Genomic DNA, 25,324 nt, shown 5'->3' on the forward strand with positions numbered 1-25,324 from the left:
AGGACTGAACTCAGGACCTTGCACTTGCCAGGCAGGCACAGTGATGCTTAACTACATCCCTGGCCCCATTTACAGTATTTCTGATCACCCTACATTGATCAAACATTTACAGCAGGGCTGGGGATTTAGCTCAGTGGTTCTACCGCGTGCCTTGTAAGCGCAAGGACCTGAGTTCGATCCTCAGTACCAAAAAAAAAAAAAAAATTTACAGCAATTTGTATCAAATAAAACATTACACGGTGTCCTCATCTGCTTTATTCATCAGATCTCACACCATGAGACTTCTCTCCCTCTTCCCTAAAGTGAAAGTGAAAATAACTAGAAAAGGTAAGGCAGTCTCAATAGAACAACTAAAGACAAAAAGCAGACTTCCAGAAATGCTTCAAAAAATGGCAAGAAGAATATAATAAGCATGTTCAAAGTAAGGAGTATTCTGAGGGGGATTAATAGCAATGTGTCTTTTACTGTAATAATTCTAGAAAATTTTGAACATTCACTGTATTTTTATCACACCTCATGATTGTCATCAGATGCTAGTTTTAACATACTGCTTGCTAAGAAAGCTGTTTCTTTCAAGCAAAGGAGAGCAAAGAATTTGCCAATCATTGCTCAATCACTGCCACTGTGCAGTTGAAAATTTATTTTAATCATATTAAAATTCATTGCCTCCAGTGAGAGTTCAGGTATCTTTAAACCTTGTATTATTCTATACTAAACATAAATTATGAAAAGAATTTGTTCTTCAGCTTATGTGTAATGAGAAATTTACAGTTTGGAACCAGGACTAGAGGAGGTATAATATTATCCTGTTAAACAATTATTTAGTAAATGCTTCGTATATACCAGGTAATGTGCTTACAAAGGGACAACAAAGTTAATAAGTAGTTGCTGAGCTTAAGGATCTCACAGGCTGGCTGTTTCACAGACAGACACAATATCACGTTATGATTATATTTATCATGGTTAGTAGGTAAAGATGAATATAATCTATTTAAGAAGCACCAAGAAAGAACTTCCCACCCTAATGAAGGAACTCAAGTCAGGGGAGCCACAATGAAGACTTTTGAGCTGGAATCCATGCAAATACCTGACCATCCTTTACCACTTGGGAAAAAGGCTAGAAGACTGTAGAGGTATGCAGAGGAGAAGAGCGTAGAGTATATGGAATGTTATGCTGCAACTAGGATGGAACACAGGAAAGAGCCTTTTGAAGTGGTGATGTGGAAAAACATTTTATTTCCTCTCCTGGACAGTGGATGTAAATCATTAAGCTATACTTTATTTTCTGTACAGCAAGTGCTTTTCTAATATGATGTAATTGTATCAGTCTAGTTTATCATAAGGGTAATATTGTACAATTACTTTCTTCTTTCTCAGTGGCACAAAAAAATAACGATAATCATATAATAGTATTTTAGGATTAAAAGTAGTAACTGCAATATGAAAATCAGAAGGAAGCAGGAGCACAGTTTTAGGATTCATCAGTGTGGTCAAATTTGTGTAAATCAGACCTGGATGACACCAAGCAGTATTACGCCACAAGCTAATGAAGAGGCAGGATGAAATCACCAATTTGGAACTTTTAATAGTAGCAAATTCAATTTCAGTATAGAAAAATAAATAAGATCCAAGACCAAAGGACTAATTCTTGGGAAGTATCTACATTAAGGGTTGAGAATGGAAAAGAAAAGCCAACAATGAATAATAAAGCAAATCTGTTCAAGAGAAAAAATAATAACTACCATAAAATATACCTACTTACCAAAACAGAACTCAGCTTTTGGCCTTAGCTTAGTTGCATCGCTAACCTACCAAGAAAAAGAAATGAATTACTCAATTCTTCATATGCTACTATGACCAAACTTAAATACTGTATAAATGTCCACATGCATAATTTCTCAATGATCATACACATGATCACTGGGAAATTAAACTTTAAAATGTTCCTGCTGGCTTGAACCACTGATGGTAAATGCATGATTCCCACTGGGTGGCTTGTACCACTGCTGATACAAACGGATCTAATCACTTGTATCAGTCTTTTTACTACTAAAATTAATAAAAAGTCTGTATCGTAAATGGATCAAATCTAGTTAGTTGATTTGAATAATTACTGCTTAAATATAAATACTAATTAATATTATTCATATGAACTTAAAATTACATTAACAAATTTATTTCATTAAAAGAAATGTATTTATATTTATGAATTTCTTTAGAACACCTACATAAAAGCAGCTGATTTGTGCAGAGTGCACAAAATATCATAACATGTTTGGCTTTTTTTCCAAGCCACAGCAGCACCCATTTTTTCAAATAGTCACATATGCCTTGCAAGTGCAAGGTCCTGAGTTTTATTCCCAGTACAAAAAACACACACAAAAAAACAAATAGTCATGCATGTACTGCCAGTGGATCAAGCCAGCAGGAGGATCAAATTGAAATCAGAGCCACCTAGTACTAAGACATGGATTATGAAGGAATTATGAATTATGACTGTCACGAATGTGTTAAAAGCAACTAAAAAAAAAAAAAGAAAAAGAAAAAAGAAAAAAACCAGCAAACTACATCTAGGATCTGGGTCCAAATTTTAATATATTTAAGACAAATAATACTTCCATGTTTTCTTTGAACAAAGTTTTTTCTCCAAAGGAAATGTAAGAAGTTCAAAGTAAAGCAGCAGGTATTATGTCACACCCGTAAGTTATTCTTAGTTCAGTATAATCTTCAAAATGCATTCAATGACTACAGAAATGATGAGTTGTTCTCAAATTGCATATTTCTTAATGAACTATAAACTGCAAATAAAAACAGTGGTGGGCAAAGGGGAGATTGCATATCAAAGTTGAAAAATGCAGAAGGTATTAATCAACATGGTATTTAATTCCCTCTCATACAGAAGACTACCCCATGGACTGCTTTATTAAATGTGGCATAAGATTTATTTCAAAAGATGAAGCAACTAGCAACATCTGATTTCTGCTATCTCTTTAAATAAGGAGCTCCCAGGAACCCATTCATGACTATAGCTATATTGCTGCCCAGCGATATAATTATGGCATCTTTGTACCTGCAAAAGGAATTCTAAATCTGGGATCTCACATGATCCCAACTACAAATGCACAGCTGAATCACACTGAAGTTTGTCCTAGGAATAAGTGCTGGGTGAAAAAAAATTAGCATGTCTAAAGTAGAGTACAAACTGTACAATTCAAACTCCTGTTTGCTGTAGGAAAAAGATAGACATTAACAGCACTGCATAGAGAAGAGGCTGTACAGTATTTTAAAAGGGAAGCAGTGGAAGAGGGAAAGTAGCTGGCCAGTCTCTATGCCTTCTCCACTGAGTTAACACTTTCAGAAAAAGTTCCTATTTTTAAAAAGATTAGGCAATAAAAAATTGAAAAGATACAGGAAGATGGGTAATCTTATTCTCAACTACCTATTCTAAAAAAAAATACTTCTCACACCACACTGTTGGAGTAAAAATTCTTAGAGAAAAAATAAATATATTTAGTGGTATAGTTCCATGATGTTATACACGTACTGCAGGAAATCTAGTAAACTAGAAATCTAAAGTTTATTTTACAATAGAATTCTATCTTTTCTACTAATAATATCTATAAAATTGAAGCTGCAAGCTACCCTGAATTTTTTAAATGTCTTAATTTATAGGAACATGATATATACAATATTTGTATTTTACAAATTTATGTAATATGACTTTAACAGAAAATATTGTTTTAAATATGTACTCTATTGTCCAATAGTTTATACATTCATATTTTGTCAGAGAATGAATACAATAATTATGAAAACAAAGTTTTTATTTATAAAAGTCCGTGTCTTCTAAATAGAGGCACATTTGTAAATTAGTATCCTGTTGCAGTGATCCACCTTTGCCAATGGAATGCAGCATATGCATAACAGTGCACGTTATCTAACAGCACTGTTTCTACCTTTACACCTCATGTTTTCATCAAAACACTTTCATGGCTTTTATGTAAAATAAGCAAAATACAATGCTAGCACTATTTTAGTGTCCAAAACACTAAAGAAGAAAACAAAAAATATCTGACCAATGTAAAATCTGAATTTTTGAAAATGAGAAATAATACCATAAATAGAGAAAAGCACTAAGAAAACAGGAACTAGCAGACACAAAGAGGACATGAAGATGGTCCACATTTTCCTTAAAATATAAAGAAAAAAATGCCAAAGGAATGGGATTCAATAGTTACAAAAAGTCTAAATAAATATAGTACAGACTTAGAAAACTCTCCATACCCTCTAAAGATACAGCCTAACTATAAATTGGTTCCTCCCTTTCTAATGTTCATGACCTGATCACAAAAGTTAATATTAGCTTTTGCAACTTGCCACATCCTGTAAGTCAAATTCATATTCTTCCTAATTTTATCAATTTAAGGAACTTCATAACCATAGCTTTCAGGATGATGTGAACTTGAGCATCATTAAATGATCCGGAAGCTGTTAGCGCTGCTTCTGTTCATGCTTCCAATGGGGAAGCAGGGGACTTTAATTCACAAGTTAAAGACAATGCATAATAGCTACCTTTGAAATGTAGGTAAGTTTAATAGCTCCAACACGTGATGATCCAGAAGGTAGGTTCTAGAAACAAATTAACACATAATTATATTTGACATTATGAATTCATTTTATAACATTTTACATATACTAAAAATGGTAAGAAATTGGATTTCTAGGGCCAGAGATTTAGCTCAGCAGTTTGGTGGCCTGCCTTGCAAGCACAAGGACCTGAGTTCAAACCCCGGTACCAAAAACAAAAAAAAAAAAAACAAAACAAACAAAAAAGAAATTGGATTTCTTAATATCACATTTTACTCATCAATATCTTCAGTTTCAGTATTTACTGTCTGAAACCATGACAGCTTAGATAAAAATGCTGAACCTTACTCTGTTGCATCATAATACATTCTACCATTAAAAGGCTACTCTTATTACAGCTAAATTAATATTCTTTTTCATGACCATAAAGAGCCACAATTAAAACCAGATTTTGTATCTGAAAGCAATAGGAAAAATACTAAGAAGCATAAAACAAATACAAGTATAAGACATTTTAAGACTATATGCAGTCTTTTAAATATATATATATATAAAACGTTCTATTAAAATGTCTTCTTCAAATATATCTCTTGAAAAACTATACTGGATTTTTCCCTCACTGAAACAGTTTGGTATTTGTAACACCATAATTTATTTAAAATTAATTAAGTTTATTGGTACATTTTAGATATACATAATGATCACATACATCATAAGGAATTTGTACATGATATATTGATTCTTATTTTTCCCATTCCCCTACGTTCTTTTCAACTCTTCTTCCCCACCTTATACATTAATAGCTTTTTTTCAAGAATATTGATTCTTTAAATCATATGTAATACATACACTTTTAACTTTCACACAAAATATTTTTATTCTTAATGTTAGTATCACAAAAGAGCTAAGGGAAAAGAATTATAAAGAGAGAATCATTTCTGTCTGAAGCTAACAGAAAAAAACTGAAGGAGAAAGACTATTCTAAACTGAGATAACAAACTTTTCTGCAAGCAGTGGACAATGCCGTTTTGTACTAAAAAATTGGCTGGTTGTGTTGGTCTACAGCAGAAAATGGTGGTTTGGGAATGTGAAATGAGAACCTAATCACAGAAGACTTAAATGAAAAATAAAAGAGTAAGGAGTTTATACTGCTAAGAATTTGAAACAAATGAAGACGGCTTACAAGTAGATCCATAATCAAAATTATGCTTTAATAAATCTTGAAATATAATACACTACATGGATTTATAGAAGGGGAAGGTAGTAAAACCAAAAGAAAGTGTTTGAGAAAAACAAAGAATATATATTAAAAGACTGACAGATTTCAAAAGTAAAATTAAAACAGCTTTGTAAACTAACTTCTGCTGGAGACAGCAAGGTCAACTTTTTAAATGATTATACAATAATGCACATTAAAAGAAAATCTACAGCCTTATTTTAACGAATGATTGGGATGTACTTTGTTCAGACCTCTAAAAGCTTACTGGATACCTAGACATTTCAGAGGCTAAGATCCTAAAACATGACCTGGTTATTATTAAGATTACAAATTTTTAAGATGTAACTTTAAAAGGTCAGTTATTTATATATATAATGTTTTAGGATTTTTGGTGTTTTAAAAAAATCGTGTATAAGTAAATGAAATGTGAGAACGTCTGCAAGAATCCTTCAGGAAAACCACACTGAGTTTCTCAAACACTGTTATCCTTCCATTCAAAATAATTTTCTTTTAAGTCTTCCATAAGTCTATTTTATCCGACTGGATAGAGCTCTAAGCCTTTATATGAAGGGAAAAACTAAGAAACCAAAGCATGACATAGGATGAAAGATTAAACAGCAGCATGGTAGAAAATGTAAGTGGATGGAACATAAAATCTATTGAAAATACCCATTTTTTCTACGGGCCAGTATAACTGCTGTCAAGTTCAACTAGGAAAAAAAATGCGTTCTAAAATGAGTTACTAGATAAGTAATATGAAAAAATAAACTAATATGAAATTTAAGATTAAAAGAGAAGGCATTTGTCAAATCAGGAACTCATTTTGCCACTTTTTCTTTTTTCTTATCTTTTTTGAGACAGAACTTCACGATATACTTCAAGCTGGCCTTGAACTCACTATGAAGACCAGGCTGGCCTTGAACTTACAGTGATCCTTGAGCCTCAACAGGAGTGCTGGGCTTACAAGCAAGGAGCACCAAGCCAGCTCAAATACTTTTTCAAGTCTCTTCAAATTCATTTCCTAGTATAGCTACTTAATTCTCCACCAATACCAATCTCCTCAAAAAAACACAGAAAGGGCTGGGATTTAGCTCAGTGGTTCCACTGCCTGCCTCGCAAGCATAAGGTCCCAAGTTCCATCCCTGGTACCAACACAAACAAACAAAAACAACAAAACCCACACACACAGAAAGCACCAAATTGATCCCCTACAACACACCTGAAGAGATTTTTAAAGTAATAGTGGTTAAAAAAAAAAAAAAAAAGATGTGAAAAGAGGAAGTGGCTCCCTAAGGACAGGCTAATCAGACTAATTTTCTTTCTTTACCAGGGTACTGAGATCAATATAACCATGCTATTGCACTTTGACATGAGCAACAAAACAGAACCCTCAGAAACTGCTAATTTAAAATGGTTTAAGGGCCGGGAATGTCGCTCAATGGTGCAGCACATGCCTGGCAAGCTGAGACCCTGAGTTCAATTCCTGGTACTAAGGACAGGCTAATCAGACTAATTTTCTTTCTTTACCAGGGTACTGAGATCAATATAACCATGCTATTGCACTTTGACATGAGCAACAAAACAGAACCCTCAGAAACTGCTAATTTAAAATGGTTTAAGGGCCGGGAATGTCGCTCAATGGTGCAGCACATGCCTGGCAAGCTGAGACCCTGAGTTCAATTCCTGGTACACAATTTTAGCAGAATGTTTTAGTGAAGTTTCTATGAAGAGCTATATCTTGATCATTTCATTTAAAAGTGACCAAAACTGGGCATGGGGTTACATATCTGTAACCCCCACTACTAAGGAGGCTGAGATAGGAGTATTAGAAATTCAAGTTCAGCCTAGGCAACTTAGACTTTGTCTCAAAACAAAAATTTTTTTAGAAGGCGGAGGCTATAGGTCAGTGCAGAGCATTTACCTACCACACAAGGCCCTGAGTTCAATTATCAGTACCACAAAGAGGAAAAAAAAAATGACACAAAGTTGAGATTAATGATTAAATTCTTTAAAAAATTGGTTAAATTAGGATTTTAAAAGATTTACATAAATTAGAAAGAAAAGATACAATTAATAAGAACTGAAAAAAGATTTCAAATTTTGTACTGTGTTCAGAAAAAACAATACAATCATTAAAATGGACATATAGCTTTTTAAAAGTTCATGTAAGAAGTTTGGGACATAATTCAGTAGTAAAGCACATGCTCAGCAGGCATGAAAACTAAGGTTCGATCCTTAGTACTCTACCCCCACAAAAGTTCATGCAAATAAGACCTAGCTGAGTGCAACTTAACAGATCCCCTTGGTATCAAAGCAAAATATTGTCCAAATATGCCACAGGCTCTCTTGCCTTGATTTTTCTTTGCCCACAGTATTCTTTGAGCACTGGAGTACTCACTTGCAAGTATCCTGATCAAAATCATATTCAACCCTCTAGTCAATTTCAAATGTTACCATTTCTATGAAGATGTCAACTCCCTCTGCTAGCTATAACTATACCCTTCCCTATGAATTCAAAGTTTAGGTTTCACTCAAACTGACAAATACATTGTTTTATATTTATCATTGTTTAGATCTGTTAAGTGAGAAGTTCTGAAAAAAGGAAGTCATGAGAAGAATATATAAGGCATAAAGATAGAAAAATATTCAAGAAGTTTGAAGTAAAATTCAGGAAAAACCATATAATAAGTTATGCAGTCCTCATGAAGAAAGGCCAGTGCAGGAGTTTACAAAGACAAAGTGCCATGGCTCTAGAGGAGACCAGGAGCTGAAATCTGATAAACAGTGATTACAAGAGTCAAGATTCAGTTTCTATCTTGGGAAAAGGGAGTTTTTAAGGAGATCCTGTCCTAGATAAAGACATGGGGTCATAAAAAGAAGAACCTCTATTTTTTTAAAGTAAATGTGAATTTTTGATTTCTGCTGATATGTTGTTTCTTCCACTGACTCTGGCCAAGTAAATAAAGTAAATAATCATGTGGCTTCACAGCCAGGTGGCTACCTCCCAAGAAAGGTGGTTACACCCATAGATAAGGTAGCAAAACAGTCTGCCAAACTTTGCAAGGACAGTGATAGTAGACAGTTTCTAGCAAAAAAAAAAAACTCATATAAAGTCATTACTCAAATAATATATCAGAGATACCATTTCTATCACAAAAGGGGAAAATATATACACATGCATTAAGTTTTTTTAAAGTAATATAAAACTATTTATTGACCACTGCTCACCAATATTTACAATAAAGTAAACAACATACAGTAGGATAATATTCTGACTACTACAAAGTTATTTTACCAGGTTCTGTTTAAACAGTAACCCGAATACTGAAAAGATTGAGCCTACAAGTACAGAACAAGTTGGGGGTCAAGAAAAACATGCATGTCAATAATTTAGATTATAAGTTTGTTCATTCATTTGTTCTAAGCAGGTTCTAAACAGACCACCTCCAGCCACTCAGTAGGTTTCTATGAGCCAAGTCTTGGACATCCATGAATCCTGACTTTGAGATTTCAACTTACAAGGGAATGGGTCATGAGGAATCTTTAACATTCCCTTAACAACTCTTCCTTAGCTAAATAAACCAGGTTTAGACTATACCTTTTGGGTGGGGAAGTTGTTGGTAGTGCTACAATTTTTCTTTTCAGGAATTTTCCAAGAAAACTGCTGTATTTTTGTGATTAAAGACACAGATATGGCTGCTTTGAAAATATGCACTTTGTCCCATTAACCACAGACTCATCTATTTAACATGAAAGGTTATGGCCTTCAGGACAACTTTCAATTTAACCTAAGTGATTTATTTCTTAGGTTGCTCAGAATGATGGAATCACAAATAAGGGCTTATCACCCATACTTTTTTAGGGGGGTGAATGTTTAAAAACAAAAATACAAAAACCATTACATAAGTATTTTATTTATACACACACAAACAAAAAAACTCAGAATGGTCCTTAAGCATGTGAGCTAAAAATGAGTTCTGTTTGTCTCTACATAATTTCCCCAATATTTAGAAAAGCAGAGGAAACATATCAGGCTATCGATGCTATTTTCTGATAAAGGAAGCAACTACAGAAAGCTTTTTATTTGTTCAAAGTAGCCAGTGCTATTGATGAAAAACAAACAAAACTCAACAACTTCCCCAAATACTACTTTCAAAACCAACACAGTAAACTTGATTTTCATTAGAATGCATTTTTTTCCATACAAGTAAATAAAAAACACATGCATAAGTTTTTATCAAATAAACTTAAGTTTCATCTTCTAAAATTCAAATAAGACAGGGATACAAGGCAGAGAAAGTGGAACCAGCAGAAATAAATCTAATTATATATTGCTTAGGAAGACAACTCCTAAAATTGTACGTCAAATACCTGAATAAATGAAACTTTTATATACTTTTAAAAGGTAATCTTTAGATTTTACAAACCTGTGGATTATCCATGTACCACACAAAACTATCTTCTCTGGTATCCAGTATGAAGTACCGTCGAAGAAACTTCCCACTGTTTTCATTTTCTTCAATATCTAGAAAACCACAAATGCGATTCTGACGATCCACATAAGGCATTTCTGGGCTTGAACATTACACTGAAAAAACAAACAAAAATAAAGAGTAAGCTCCTAGGAAAAGTATTTTTTGCAAGACTTAAAAATTTAATTTGTGCTAGGACGTAATCTGCTCAACAAGAACCACGCTTTCCAATGTTAGATGAAGCCTGCTAACATGAACCCACACTAATATCCAAAGCATGAGCAAAATAACTTTAGAAATTAAGTTTACAATGAATGCTTACTAAAGGCAAGTGTTCACAAAATTCTTTTCCTTTACATTATCTAATTTAATTGTCAGAACAACTTTATGAGTAGGCATCATCATCCCCATTTCACAGATAAAGAATTGTTTAACATTACACAGGAAGTGACTTTCCCAGATTACAGTATGAGTAGGAAAAAATCAAAACTGGAACCCAGATTCCTGGAGCGCAGAATATCTATCTTAAGCTCTAAACCATCCTGTCTCTCTGAAAATCCTTTGATTTGTTAAAATGAAATTCAATCAGAATAAATTTAGCTAACAAAACAAAAAATGAGATTGGCAGGTACTGTCTATCTCCTGATGAACAACATTCAGGCAACACCTATAAAGGGAACACAAAAATGTTTTATCTAAATCTGATCCAGTTAGTAGATCCCCTATATCCAACTACCAATTTACAGGAAATCCAGAACACAGGAAACAAAAAACAATAGTTTCTTCAGCAAATAAATTACTACATGAAAAAAAGAGGAAGAGGGAGAGAGGAGTTACAGATTAAAAGAGACAAAAGGCATATCATATTCTGGTTCTAAAATTTTTTTTTCTGGTACTGAGAATCGAACTTATGACCTTGCACATGCAAGGCAGGCAAGGTGTCACTGAGCTACATCCCCAACTCCTGGTTCTAAAATATTTAAACTTTAGTTATACGATTAAAGTTACAAATCATGACCTGGAGAAAAGCAGTGTTTTCAATAATTTTTGATCTAGGAACAACAGATAACATGATTCCTGTGACACTTGGTCCAAATCTTCAGACAATTATTCCTGTTCTGGTAATTCTATGGTCAACAGCAAGCACATCTTTTGGCAGGATGAACTGATACAAGTTATGTATTTAATGGCTCAAGGTAAATTTAATTCACAATGAAAAGTCAATCACAGTATACTTTGATATACTGTATATCTATATGACAGTTCTGTATGTAGTCAAAGAAACTGTAAAAAACAACAAAAATTTTAAATGAAACTATCCATTAAATTTGTGTATATGTTATAAATCTGGTACTTAAAGTTTAGAAAGCTAAGGTGCAACTGAAGCTTGAAAAATTAACACTCTACATGACCATATACTAACTTGTAAAAACTAACTTTTGTGGTACTGCCATTAGGACAGACACAAACAAATGAAATAGAATGGAGTACCCAGAAATAACCATTACATCTGTAGTAAATTGATTAACAACATGGGTGATAACACCATTCAATGGGAGAAAGACTGTCCTCTTCAATAAATGGTGCTGATATAACTGAATAACCACATGTAAACAATGAAGGTAGACCCTTATTTCTCACCACATACTAAAATGAATTCAAAACGGATGGACAATCTACACGTAAGAAATTAAACTATAAAACTTTTAGGAGAAAATATAAGGGAAAAACATCCTTGGATTTAATAACACAGTCCTAGATATAACACCAAAAGCAAGAAGAGAAAAAAATAAGACAAATTGGACTTTATCAAAACTAAATGCTTTCATGCATCAAAGAATGCCAAGAAAATAAAAACAACAACAACAACAACAACAAAACAAAAAAGAAATCCTACAAGGTGGGAGGAAGTATTTATAAAGTATAAATCCGATAAAGGTCTAGTATCCAGAATATGTAAGTAATTCTTGCAACTTAACAATGAAAATTTTTAAATGGGTAAAGGTTTTGAAGACATTTTTGTAAAGAACATACACAAATGGCCAACAAAAACATAAAAAGATGCTCAATATCATTAGTCACTAGGAACGCACCAGTCAAAAACTACACCCACTAGAATGGCTATAAAACAGAAAAATAATGTGTTGGCAAGGACATGGAGAAATTGGAACTGTCCTACATTACTAGTAGAAATATAAAATGGTACAACAGCTGTGTAAAACAGTTTGGCAGTTGGCAGTTCTTCAAAAGTTAAACATAGAAAACCATATAATCTAGCACACACTCAGAGTTGAAAACAGGTACTCAAATAATTGTATGTGAATGGTTGATAGTAACACAATTTATAATGGCCAAAAAATGAAAATAACCCAAACATCTATCGACAGGTAAATACATAAATAAAATATGATGCATAGACATACAATACCATTTAGACATAGGAAAGAAGTACAGATTCTGGGTGAAGCTCTAAAACATAATGCTAAATTGCCAGGCATGGTGGTGGACGTCTGTAATCCCAGCACTCAGGAGGCTGAGGCAGGAGGATCGCTGTGAGTTTGAGACCAGCATGGGCTACATAGTGAGTTCCAGGTCAGTCTCAACTACATAGTAAGACCCTGTCTCAAAACCAACCCGCTAAAAAAACTTAATGCTAAGTGAAAAAAGACAACAATAAACAGCCGCATACTGTAGAACTATCTATGTAAAAGATCTGTAATTGATGAAACAGAAAGGAGACTGATGGTTGCCAGGGCCTGGGAGCACAGAAAAATGAAGAATGACTGTTTAATAGGTATGGGCAATAAAAACATTTTCACACTGACGGTTGTGAATGTATCAAATGCCACTGAATTCTACACACTAAAATTGGTGATTTTATGTTATTCACCTCAATATAAAAAATTAACATACATGGTACGTACATGGTACATTACTATGCAGTTTCTACAATGACTGTCTTGATGCACTTATCTGATTACTTAGTTTGAAAAAGGCAGAGCACATACTTTATCCAATGGGGGGAAAAATCACTTAGAATGCTCTCTCTGGGAAAAGTCAGCTGTTATATAGGAAATCTGACTACCTTGAAACTGCCATATTGTATAAAAGCCAACTAAGTTCTACACTTCAATGGGAACTATGTAGAGAGAAGTGGCAGCCCCCACACAGCTGTCCCAGCTATCCCAGCAGTGATGAAGGTCTTAACCATCACCCTAGTCCAGCTTCGTAAGACTTAGTCCCAGCTGCCACGTGACTACAGCTGCATGAGAGACCCCCAGAAAGGTACTGCCAAATTAATCCAGTCAGCTCACAAAATAGCAAAGGATAATAACTTGTCCTTTTAAATCACACAAAAACCTTTATTCATACACATACACACACACACACACACACACACACACACACTCCCTTTATCCAACATGCTTGGGTCCAGAAGGGTTTCAGTGTTTAGAGTTTTTAGGATTTTGAAATTTCCAGAGATTTTACTGGGTAATCACCCCCAATTTTAAAAATCTGCAATCTGCAATGCTCTAAGATCTGAAACTTTTAGTGTACCATGACACACAAAAAGTTTTAGATTCAGAGTATTTCAGATTTTAGAGGATCAGATCAGAGACAATGAACTTGTAAAAAGCATAAGGAATTTTGTTCAATACAGTGCTCTGGATTTTTGTTGGTTTTTAATGCTACAGATCAATTATTGCCTGGATAGAGTTTGAAGATTAAAACAACATATTTGTAAGTAATCCATAGGTAAAAGAAGCAAGAGAAATTAGAAAATCTAACTGAATGAAAATAAAAAGGTCAGAACTTGTGGAATACAGTTAAAAAAGCATTTACAGGGATTCCGCTGCCTGCCTCACAAGTGCAAGGGCCCAAGTTTGATCCCTGGTAGAAAAAGAAAGAAAGAAAAGAAAAGAAAGAAAGGAAGGAAGGAAGGAAGGACGGACGGATGGACGAACAGACGGACGAAAGGTAGGTTTATCTATAGTTACGTGGACCAAGTGAAAGAGCAAGAAGCTATCCCTGAAATCCCACCACTCTGGGAGACTGGAGGTAGAAGAATCACGAGTTTGAGCGATAACTGGGCAAATCAGTGACTCAGTGAGACTCTGTCTTTAAATAAAGGAATGAATGAATGGTTGGGGCTGTAGCTCAGTGTGAAGATCTCAGGGTTCAATCCTTGCTGTAACAATAGCAACAACAAAAGCCAATACTAGTAACTACACAGAAGTTATCATTGTACACCTTACAGATACTTAGTGGACAATAATAATATTATAGCAACTTTAAGTACAGAAAATTGACAACTGAGAGGAAACAGACAAATTCTTGGAAAAACAAAACTTTGAAAAAACACAAGATGAAAATCTGAACTGCCCTACAGTTGAACTCATAGCTAATACATTCTCTCGACAAAAAAAAGTTCAATCCCAGAACACTGCACTTGTGAATTCTATCAATCACGTAAGCAAGAAATACTACCAATTTTTAATAAGCTCTTCCATTATACAGGAGGAAAGAACAGTTCCTAAGATGTTTAATGTGATAAGCATTACTTGCATACCAAAATCTAGCAAAAATCTTACAAGAAATTAGTGTTCCCCATGAACACAGAAAGGAAAGTTCTTAACAAAATATTAGCAAATAATATCCAGCTATAGAGGGTAGTGTCTCATGATTAAGATTTATCCCAGGAACACAAGCTTGGTTTAACATTTGAAATGAAAAATCACTGTAATTCTAAACATTAGAAGAAAGGGGGAAAATATGATTGTCCCAACATATACAGAAAAAGTATGGACAAACTTTAACACACATTCATGGTAAAACTCTCAGCAAACGAGGACTAGAAAAGAACTCAATCTAATAAAGGGCTCCTTTGATAACAGTTTCCTAACACTTAGTAATGAAAAAGTAAACCATATCCCTCTAAAATTAGGAAAAGGAAAGGATCCCTGATTTACCACTTCTATTCCAGACTGTACCAGTCACTGCCAATAAACAAATGAAAAAAATAGGATAAAGATCAGAAGAAAAAAAAACTGCCCTAACGAATCTATGAAACTATTAAAATAGTGAATTTGGGAAGAGTAAGTCAACTTATAAATGTCTCAGGTTACAAAAGTCAATTATATCTTTACAAACAATTGGAAATTATAATTTTAAAAGTTCTATTTAAGCTAGGTGTAGTAAAGTATACACATGTGGTCCCAGCTACTCAGGGAGGCTGAGACAGGGTCACTTGAACCCACAAGTTTGAAACCAGCCTAGGCACCATAGCAAGATACCCCGCTTCAAAAAAAAAATTCCATTTAAAATAGCATCAGATATATAAAATACATAGAAATAAATATAACAAAAGATATGCAGAGCCTCAATATTGACAATTACAAAATACAACACACAGAATTTTTTTTCAGTACAGTACTGATTGAATACAGGGCCTTCACACTTCTATATCCCAAGCACTTTTTTTATTATTTACTTCTAAGACAGGTTTTCACTGAGTTGCCATGGCTGGGCTCAAACTTATAATCCTCCTGCCATGGCCTCTCAGACTGCTGAGATTACAGGTTATGTGTCACCACACCCAGCTTTGCCCACAGCAATTTAAAGAACAAAATAAATGAAGAGTTATACAACTTTCATGGATTGGAATGCTCCAAATTAAATAAAAATTAAGAAAGATAAAAATGAATTTAGAAATTGGAATTTTAAAATTAAATTAAAATTATTTTCTCCCCAAATTGATCAACAGGTTCAACTAAAGCCAATCAAAATTCCAGTAACATATTTTTTAAAAACCAACAGAGTAATATATCATATATACTGAATTTCAAATGACTATCAAAAGCCAAATCTGTTTCCCAAAGAAAAGAGGAGGAAGGCTTACATTACTTGATTTCAAAAGTTAGAGTAAAACAACACTAATTAAAACACTGTAGAACTGATGAAAGATAAACATAAACCAACAGAATAAAATATTATCCAGAAACTGATCTGTGTGTGTGTGTGTATATATATATGTGTGTGTGTGTATGTACACACACACACACACACACACACACACACACACACATATATTGCCAACATATCTGCAATAAGGATCCCAAGGCATTTCCATAGAAAATGGACATTCTTTTCAAGAAAGGGTGCTAAAATATCTGACTATTCAAGTAGGGAAAAATTAACTCTAAATGGATCACAGACAATGTAAAAGCCAAAACTATAAAGCTGCTAGGAGAAAATATTTATGACTGTGGGGATAGACACTGATATCTTAGGTAATATATAAAAAGTCTGAATCATAAAAATAACATACAGAATTTCATCAGAATTTAAAACTTCTGTTCTTCAAAAGATACCATTAAGAAAAGAAGACACAGCCAGGGATTTAGCTCATTGCTCTGCACCTGCCTCTAAAGTGCAAGGTCGTGAGTGGATCCCCAGTACCAGGAAAAAAAGAAAAAAGAAAGAAAGAAATAGAAAGAAGTTACAAAAATAAGAGAAGACATTCAATATTCAGTATACCTACAACTATCAGACAACTGATATCCAAGAACAAGCAGGTAATTATTACGATGCAGTAAGACAAACAACAAAATAGGAAAATGGGGGTGAAAAAACTTGAAAAGATCAGTCAACAAACAAGATGCACAAGTGGTACATCACACACACACACACATACACACACACACCACACACACACACACACACACAAACTTGCTCATCATCGTTAGCCAAAAAACTATTTCAAATTTTAAAAACCAAGAGATACAATAACATACCTACCAGAATGGTTAAAACAAACAAAAAACCCAGTAATAAAAAACAATGTCAAAGGTGTGGAACAAATGAATTCTCAGATAGCCTGGAGTTGGGAATGTAAAGCAGGATGAGCTAGAAGAGCACGAGGATGCTTTCCACAGTTATGGAAATGTTCTATTACTAAATTGATAGTAGGCAAGGTTTAAATTCAAAATTATACATTTTAAGTAGTTTATTTTATCTAACTAAAAAGTGAATAAATGTAAAGTAGCAATAAATAACTTCAAATAATGTTTTAAGAAGCCTTTGCATGCCAAAAATCTGACAGGCAAAGTCAAAGCCAATAGAAAATATTTCCAACTTAAATCACAAAATGCTAATCTCCCAACAATTAAAGATCTTACCAAAAAACTCAAGAAAGATTTATCAGAAGTTTAATAGAAAAATGAGTAAAAAATATGATAGTCATTTTACAGAAAAAGATAAGAATAGTGTTTAAACATGAAGAGATGTTCAACATCATTCACAAGAGAAATACAAAAACACCAATGAGATACTGTATAGGCATTACCACTGACATCACAAAAAGAATTCAGATTTCGTGTGCGTCCTGACAGAAGATATGATACCATCTATAAACACTTTGAGAGGAAAACCACACAGATATAGACACACACAGAGACGATCCTGAGTCTGATCAAGACTAACTACAACTATTCATTTATAGGAAATACAGAAGATAACAGAAGAACAGAGATTCAAATGCCAAAATCTATACAGTAAAAAATTTCTTACAACAGTTAACTAATTTCTTCAAAATTAAGTTAAAAAGCAACAGGGAAAAAAGGAACTAGAGACAATCTACAAGCTAAAAAGAACTTTAAAAGACATCTGGACCAACCACAACATATGGACTTTATTTTAGGTTTATTTTTTTTAAAAGGTTGAAAGGTAGCTCAATAGTAGAGCACTCCTAGGTTCAATCCCCAATAGTGGGGGGCGGGGGGACTGACACATTTAAGAAAATGGGAAAACTAAATATTGCCTGATATTAAGGAAAAAGATAAATATTTTGCTGTGACACTAGTATTGCGGAAATCTTTACTGATAGATAAAATTATCTAGGATTTGTTACAAAATAATTTGGATGTGAGACTGGAAGAGGCAGGCCTGGGTTAAGCTTCTGAGGCTAAATGATGCGTGGTGCATGAGTTTAATTACAGTAATTTCTTGCTTTTGTGGATGTTCACAATTCCCCTTAACAGAAAAGTTTTAAAATATCCATACCATACAAAGATACCATTGCTCATCTACCAGCCTGGTAAAAGTTCAAGAGCTTGACAATATTCTATAATGCAAGAAAATAAAGAATTCTCTTATATTGCTGATGAGAATGCAAAATAGTAAAACCTTATGGAGATGAATCTGACACTAACAAAATAACACATGCATTTATTCTCTGATCTGGCACTCCTACTTGGTATTATAATCTAAAATGATTTTATGAACATGATAGGATTTATAAATATTATAGTATGCTATAAGTAGGACAATATTGATTATATTTAAAATTATTGAACATTTATTTGTTATTAGGAATTAAGATTGTCACAGAAGGAAAGAAATACAGACAAAAAAAACCATACCATGAATTCAAAATACTATGAACTCGTGTCTTTGTAAATATGATAGTAACAGAATACCGCCACTTTGCAATCCCAATATAATTACAAATTTAAGCAAGCATCTTCAATGAACATTAAAACCACATGAAATGCTGTTAAGAGAACAGAATTATCATACAGTCTCAAAATATAAGCCCACAATTTTCTTACTACTTACAAAGAGAAAAGTGTATCTCTCCAATGGAGATCTCATAGCTTCACTATTACCAAATGATTTACAAATTAATGAATCTAGAATCTAGGTCCTAATAGATACTAATTCTCTCTTAGCAGACCATGCTTTATATGATCCCACTGATGTGAAATATCCATAATGGGCAAATCCATAAAGATAAAAAGTAGATTAGTGGCCACCTAGGAATAAAGGTATAGGAAGGAATTGAACAGGTGCCTAAGGAAGGTAAAGGGCTTCTTCTAAGTGATTTAAAAAAAAAATTCTACAGTTGATTGTGGTGATGGCTGCACAGCTATGAATGCACTAAAAAAACAATGAGTTCTACACTTTAAATGGGTAGATTAGATTATATGGTATGAACTAAATCTCAAACAGGCTTTGTTTAAAAAATGAAATAACTATAATTATCTTTCACCCTAGAAAATGAGAAACCCTGAGGAATATTTCACCTCCCAGACCTTTGAATGTTGAAGTGCCTCAGAGAGTGATCTATAAATCTCTTTTTTATGCACTTGGACTCTTGGTTAGCGCACTCACATTCATTCTCTTGGGACTAAAGAGTGAAAATTCCAAATTGCTATCTCCAGCCCTGAATACTCTGCTGAGCTCTACATTTGTGTATCACTGTCCATCTTACAGGTCTATTTACCTACCCAACATTCACCTCGAACTCATAGAACTGAGCTCCAGATACTCCCCACAGAAGCCTGATTCTCTGTCTTCTCTATCTCAGAAAACTGTTACTACTCCCTTCTTTCCTTTTTCAGGCAAAATATCTTGGGAGCCACACTTAATGAAGCCTCCTTTCTATCTCATTCCATGTCCAATCCATCAACAAATTCTGTTGTCTCTATCTTCAAAATACTGTATAGCCAGCATCTCACCACTTCCCATCACTTACTATCATTCTGGTCCAAATGACTATCATCTCTCACCTGGATTACTACAAGGACCTCTTGCTTCAGCCCTTGCTCCACTTAAATCTATTCTCAAGATGACAGTAAGGGTGATCCCATTAAAACATATATTCAAGTGTTTACTCAATAAACATATATATTACTACTTGCCCAGACCTGTTCCACTCCTTATAGTTTAATCCTTATAACAACAATTTTATACATGAGAAAACTAAAATACTTACCCAAAGTCACCTGGTTTGGAAGTGGCAGAGACAGGATTCAAACAAGGGGAGCTGATGCTTGCTCTGCAGTGGATGTCAACCTCAGCTGCTTATTAAAATTATCTGGAAGTTTTTAAAAATCCTGGTGCCTAGGGTACCTGATGCACCTTGTCAGAGTAATTAAAGCACAAACTCTGGGATGGGATCCAGACATCAAAACTTTTTTAAAGCTCCCCAGATAATTCCAATGTTCAACAAAGGTTGAGAGCCATTATTTCAATAGGATCCCATTCCACTCAAAGTAAAAACCAAAGCCCTTACACAGAGCTATGCACCTCACCTCCTTCCTCAGCCCATCCCAACCCTGAGACTCTTCATTCACTCACCCAGCCACTTGGACCCACCAGATAAGCTCCCCACTCGGAGCCTTTTAACTCAAATATCACTTTCTTTAATGAAACCTTTTCTAAGATCGTATCTAAAACTGCAAATTTTCCAAACTGGTCCACCATTTCCCTTCTCCCTTCTCTGCTTCATTCTTCTCTTTAGCATTTATCAATATATAACAAATGATACAATTCAGTATTTACCTGTTTTCTTGCTTGTTTTCCCACACTGGAATGTAGACTACGTGAAAGCAGAAAATTGTTTTATGATATTAACTATGTTTATGCCTAAAACATTTGGCACATGCAAGGCACTCAAAAACTTCTTGCAGAATGAAGTTTGACCCATAATTATTGCATCAAATATTAATACTGAGGTTTCAAGACATAAAATTGCTTTTTCCTCATTAGAAAGGAAACCATTTAGTAGATTTAATTGGTTTATTTACATGATGGAAAGAAAACAAGGCCAGAGTAGGGACTGAATTCAAGGCCTTCATACTGAGTTATATCCCCAATTCTTTGTTTACTTTCTATTTTGAGACAGGGATTCCCTAAGCTGCTAAACTGCCCAGGATGGGTTCAAATGGGAATGGTTCTAGGACCCCCACAGATACCAAAATGTGTTGATGCTCAAAGTCCCTTACATAAACTGGCACACTTTATATATAACCTATGCACATCCTCCCTATACTGTGAAGTATCTTTACTTATAACAATACAACACAAATGCTATGTAATTAGTTGTTCACCTTATAATGAAAAAAGCCTATTTATGTTCAGTACAGATGAATTTTCTTTTCAAGTATTTTCACTCCATCGTTGGTTGAACTGAAGATGCATGGGCAGATTGTGTAAGAATTAATCTACACAGTCGGGCATGGCTTCCTTTCCTCCCTGCCACACACACACCTCAGTATTCTCGTACCCTAACCATCACCTTACCGTCCTTGCCCTCTACAGAAGCAGATGACAGAAGGGGAAAGAATTACAAGTCTCCCAAGTTTTCAGGGAGAACGGGGAAAGGAAAGAGACATACTAAAAACAGTGGCAAGGCCTCCACGAGGAATTCTTCACCAAGACCTTGCCTAGAAAAGGGGAAATTGGCATCTCACCCTGCAATCCAATGTCTGGCTATGCAGTAGACCAACAAATAGAATTATGAGAAGTGGCAAGACACAGAAAGAGGGTAGACATAAACAGCCTGCATGCCACTATTTGACACTAGAAGGAAACTATTTTCCAGTATGTTGAGGGGCAACTGTAGAAGTAACTGGACTCAAGTAGTCTTGTTGTTAAAAGATCCTCACCCCAATTCATCCCCATTTATTCACAGAAATGGGCAGGCAAGTATACAGGTTAGTTTGGTTTAGCAGCAGAAATTTCACATACAGTAACTATGAAGTAGGGTACCTCCCTGAAAGATCTCCCCAAAAACGCCAGTTTCATAGTCTATCAGTGGATGTTAATGGTCTACCACTGTGAAGAGATGACTTTAGAAAAACCAGATAAAAAATACTTGCCTTTTTCTATTTTTCTTCTCACTAGTCTCTGTCCAAATAGATTCCCTAAGAGGAAAATGAAAAAGGTATTCTAAGATCATACCACAATCCTTTCTTACCCTAAATGCTTTAGGCAGTAAGTAGCCTGCATTGTGACAAGGAAGACAAGAAGTTCTACACTGCATATGAGATTGATGATTTAAACTGGAATAGATTGGACTGGAGATTTTAATAGCTATAAATGATAGAAAAGCTATCATTTACCCATGATTCCATGAGGCAGGAGGAAGGAAGGGAGAAGAAAATGCTACATAGAACAGTTAAGGGCTGGGGATTTAGCTCACTGGTGCAGCGTCTGCCTCACAAGTACAAGGTCCTTTGATGCCCCATACCAAAAAAATAGAATAGTTAAAAGCAGTGAACAATGAATATTTAAACTGTTTTGTTTGTTCTTACCACGCTTTAACTGGTCAATAACCTAATGACATACGGAACTTCATTACCACCTTTAGAAATGGGAGGGAACACCTGACATGGAAATTCTCAGGGGGGATTTACTGTACTGGGTTAGAAGCCATATTAGAAGCCCTATGAGATTACTCCCAATTCAAAAGCCTGTAGCTATCTTCTCTTAAAGAAGAGGCTAAAATGAATCCAGAATCTAAAACTAAAACTTTTAAAATGTCGGGCTGCCTAAAGGGGCTTTTTGAACAACAAAGATATCAGACTGACAAGTCTGATAAGAGTTTCACTTAGAAATAATATTTTACTTTAAAACTATTTTTAAAATTCTAAATGACTCTAATTTTCTTTTATATTCAACAAAACATCCAGTTCAAAGAAAGCTTAACATAAAATCTCCAAAACACCATCTTACTGAACCAGAGCTATACAACTATCCAAAATGCTTAGTAAAATAAGCAGCAGAGAAATGTTTGCTTAAATACTTCTAGGAATTACAAATTCACACATTCTTTATCACAGGGTACCTACGAGGAAAGAAATATTACTTAGGGTTAAATGATTTAAAGTTACTCTTTAAATGTAACAATCCTGATGCTACAGTAAATATCAATAGGGTTTCATTTTTACATAAAAACATCATATATATACACATGCAATTAAGCATTATAAATATCCAAACCTACTGAAAGTTTCTGCCCCATGAAATATTTTGAGACTTCATGTCAATAAATTTTCAAATGCTGTATGCCAAAAATGGTTAAAAAAACTAAAACTATATTTTAATATTTATCTCCTATTGAATCTATTTTACTACATCTTGGTAATCTGAAATGCAATAAATCTGTAAATTTAAAATTAAGTGTTAGTATTACCAAAAGTAAACTATTCAAGATTGTTAAAAAAGTAATTGTGCACTATAATCAAATGGGGGATGGGAGCTACTGCTATATACTGGAAATTTTCTATCTAACAAAGGCAGACTGTAACCACTGTTATATCTGAATAATTATTAATTCTGTTCCGAAAACTATCTCCTGTATTCTTACATGGTAGAATTACCTAAACAAGAGTAAGAATAACATCAAACAATATGTCAATATCAAAGTCTGACTTAAATTATGCTAATAAATTACTTCAAAGGATTTCATTCTGAGTTACAAACTATAACTGACAATAACTGCAGAATATGCACTGTTAAGAATAACAGTAAGGAACTTTCAGAAAGTCATTTTCTGAAAAGCTCTATAAAATGCTTGTAGGGGGAAAATCCTTATTAAAATGTTTCCTCTTTTCTCAAGTACCTTCCTATGAATTCTTCAATAATACAGTATCTCCTATGTTATCAGCCAACAACTGAATATTGCCTACAATGACTTCTTAAAGAAAAGATCCCAATGCTATTCTTAACATCCTTAAATACTTCTAAAAAGGTCCTTCCGGCTTATGAACTCAGAGCAGTTTCCTCACAATTGTATACTTATCCTGTTCCACTGTCTCTCCTAGTCTATGACATACTCAAATTTACACACCACGTCTATTTCCTATTTTGCTACATTGCTAAAATTGGAACGAAGAAGAATACAAACTCACTACTCCTTCCCACCCTCAAAGCAACAATAAAACTATTAATTAACAAGTCAAAATGAGAATAAAAGCAACATATATGACACATCTTAGTGTGGCAGAAATTATCCATTGCTTATCCTAAAGGATAATTCACAGCCATATACAACATACAGTACCTTAATACAGATATATTATTCAAAAGAAGCTGTTAATGGAAACACTGTACAATTTATAGCACTATAAAATAAACTAATAAATTTTGCCAAGCTTAATGTTCTTCTTTAACTGCATCAGTATTCTAAAATGTGATTTCTCTTGAGACGATCTGGCCAAGACAATGAATAGTGAAGCAAACTTATCTGGGAAAATATTTTGCACCACAAGTGCATCAATATGAAAAATTACTAGTATGAAAACAGGTACTTTAGTCAGAATAAATCTTTTTATTTTTGAAAGAGTAGTGCTTTGAAAATTTTCAAAAAGTATTTTTTTGGCAAAGTTTTTCTCTGAATCACGTTAATCCTCAAACTTTGCTGTAAATTCTTTCAATGGCATTAAACATAGTATGAAAGTGAGTACTGGAAAATAAAGGCGACTGCTCAGTAGTTTTAAGATAAAAGACAATAGTATAAATCTCAGAGTGTGCTATTTGTTCCAGTCATTAAACACACAGGAAATAAGGTTTTCTACTCAGAAAACTAATTCACAAATGGCAATGACTTCATTAAAGGAAAGAAAATCTTATTAAAATAGACAGCAATCAATTGTAAAGTAAGAAAACAGGTACTAAGAGGATTGAAAGGTGAAACAGAAGAGGAAGATGACATATATCGTCTAAATTTCTGCCCTTTAAACCTTTTCAGACCTGCCCCCTAAACACAGAAATCGAGTTTCATTATTAATACGAGCGAAGGTAGATGCTCAGTGTGACTAAAATTCTATCAAAAGCTGTAAACCCCTTCAACAGCCAGACCACTTTCATTATGACAACACTACTTCAGGAGGGTCAATAGAAAGCATTTGAAATAAACCACAAATCACCCAGGACTGCCCCTCAGAGCTGCGGTTGGTAGCTGGCCTCAGCGCCAAGACGTGGGCTCTGGTCTCCTCCCTGGTCCACCTGCTTGGCCTCAGGCGAGTCATCAACTCTCCCACTGGCCATTTGCACGTCCAAGGTGCGAAGGTCAATCGCGAACGCTCCAAGACCTCTCTGCCTGAGTCCTGAGTCGAATCCGCATTAAAACACTAGAAAAGGATGCCCAGCTCCATCGGCCCCCGGGGTTCGGCCCTGGAGTGCTGCCACTCCGACAGGCGTCGCCACCGGGAATCCCCGGACAGCTGCCCGGGCACAGCGCGTCCAGGGCGCGCTCGGG

General features: G+C 34.5%; 1 protein-coding gene across 4 annotated transcripts in view; it reads right to left on the minus strand.

Annotated features, from left to right (window-relative positions):
• Plekha1 (pleckstrin homology domain containing A1) overlaps nt 1–25,261 on the minus strand; it is a 61,576-nt gene extending 36,315 nt beyond the window's left edge. For 2 of the 4 annotated variants that reach the window (XM_010632739.2, XM_010632740.2), the window contains exons 1-4: nt 24,993–25,261; nt 10,234–10,394; nt 4,573–4,629; nt 1,763–1,808 (exon numbers count right to left, since the gene is read on the minus strand). In XM_010632739.2, coding sequence (XP_010631041.1) covers nt 1,763–1,808; nt 4,573–4,629; nt 10,234–10,374 — 244 coding nt within the window. In that variant the 5' untranslated portion in view covers nt 10,375–10,394; nt 24,993–25,261. Of the gene's footprint in view, nt 1–1,762; nt 1,809–4,572; nt 4,630–10,233; nt 10,395–24,992 lie in introns of those variants that run through there. The other 2 variants (XM_010632742.2, XM_033761381.1) reach the window with 2 other exon arrangements.
• Between the last annotated feature and the right edge of the window lie 63 nt (nt 25,262–25,324).

Source organism: Fukomys damarensis, unplaced genomic scaffold (genome assembly GCF_012274545.1).
Source record: "Fukomys damarensis isolate Sample0158 unplaced genomic scaffold, DMR_v1.0_HiC HiC_scaffold_8, whole genome shotgun sequence".
Classification (NCBI taxonomy): Eukaryota; Metazoa; Chordata; class Mammalia; order Rodentia; family Bathyergidae; genus Fukomys; species Fukomys damarensis.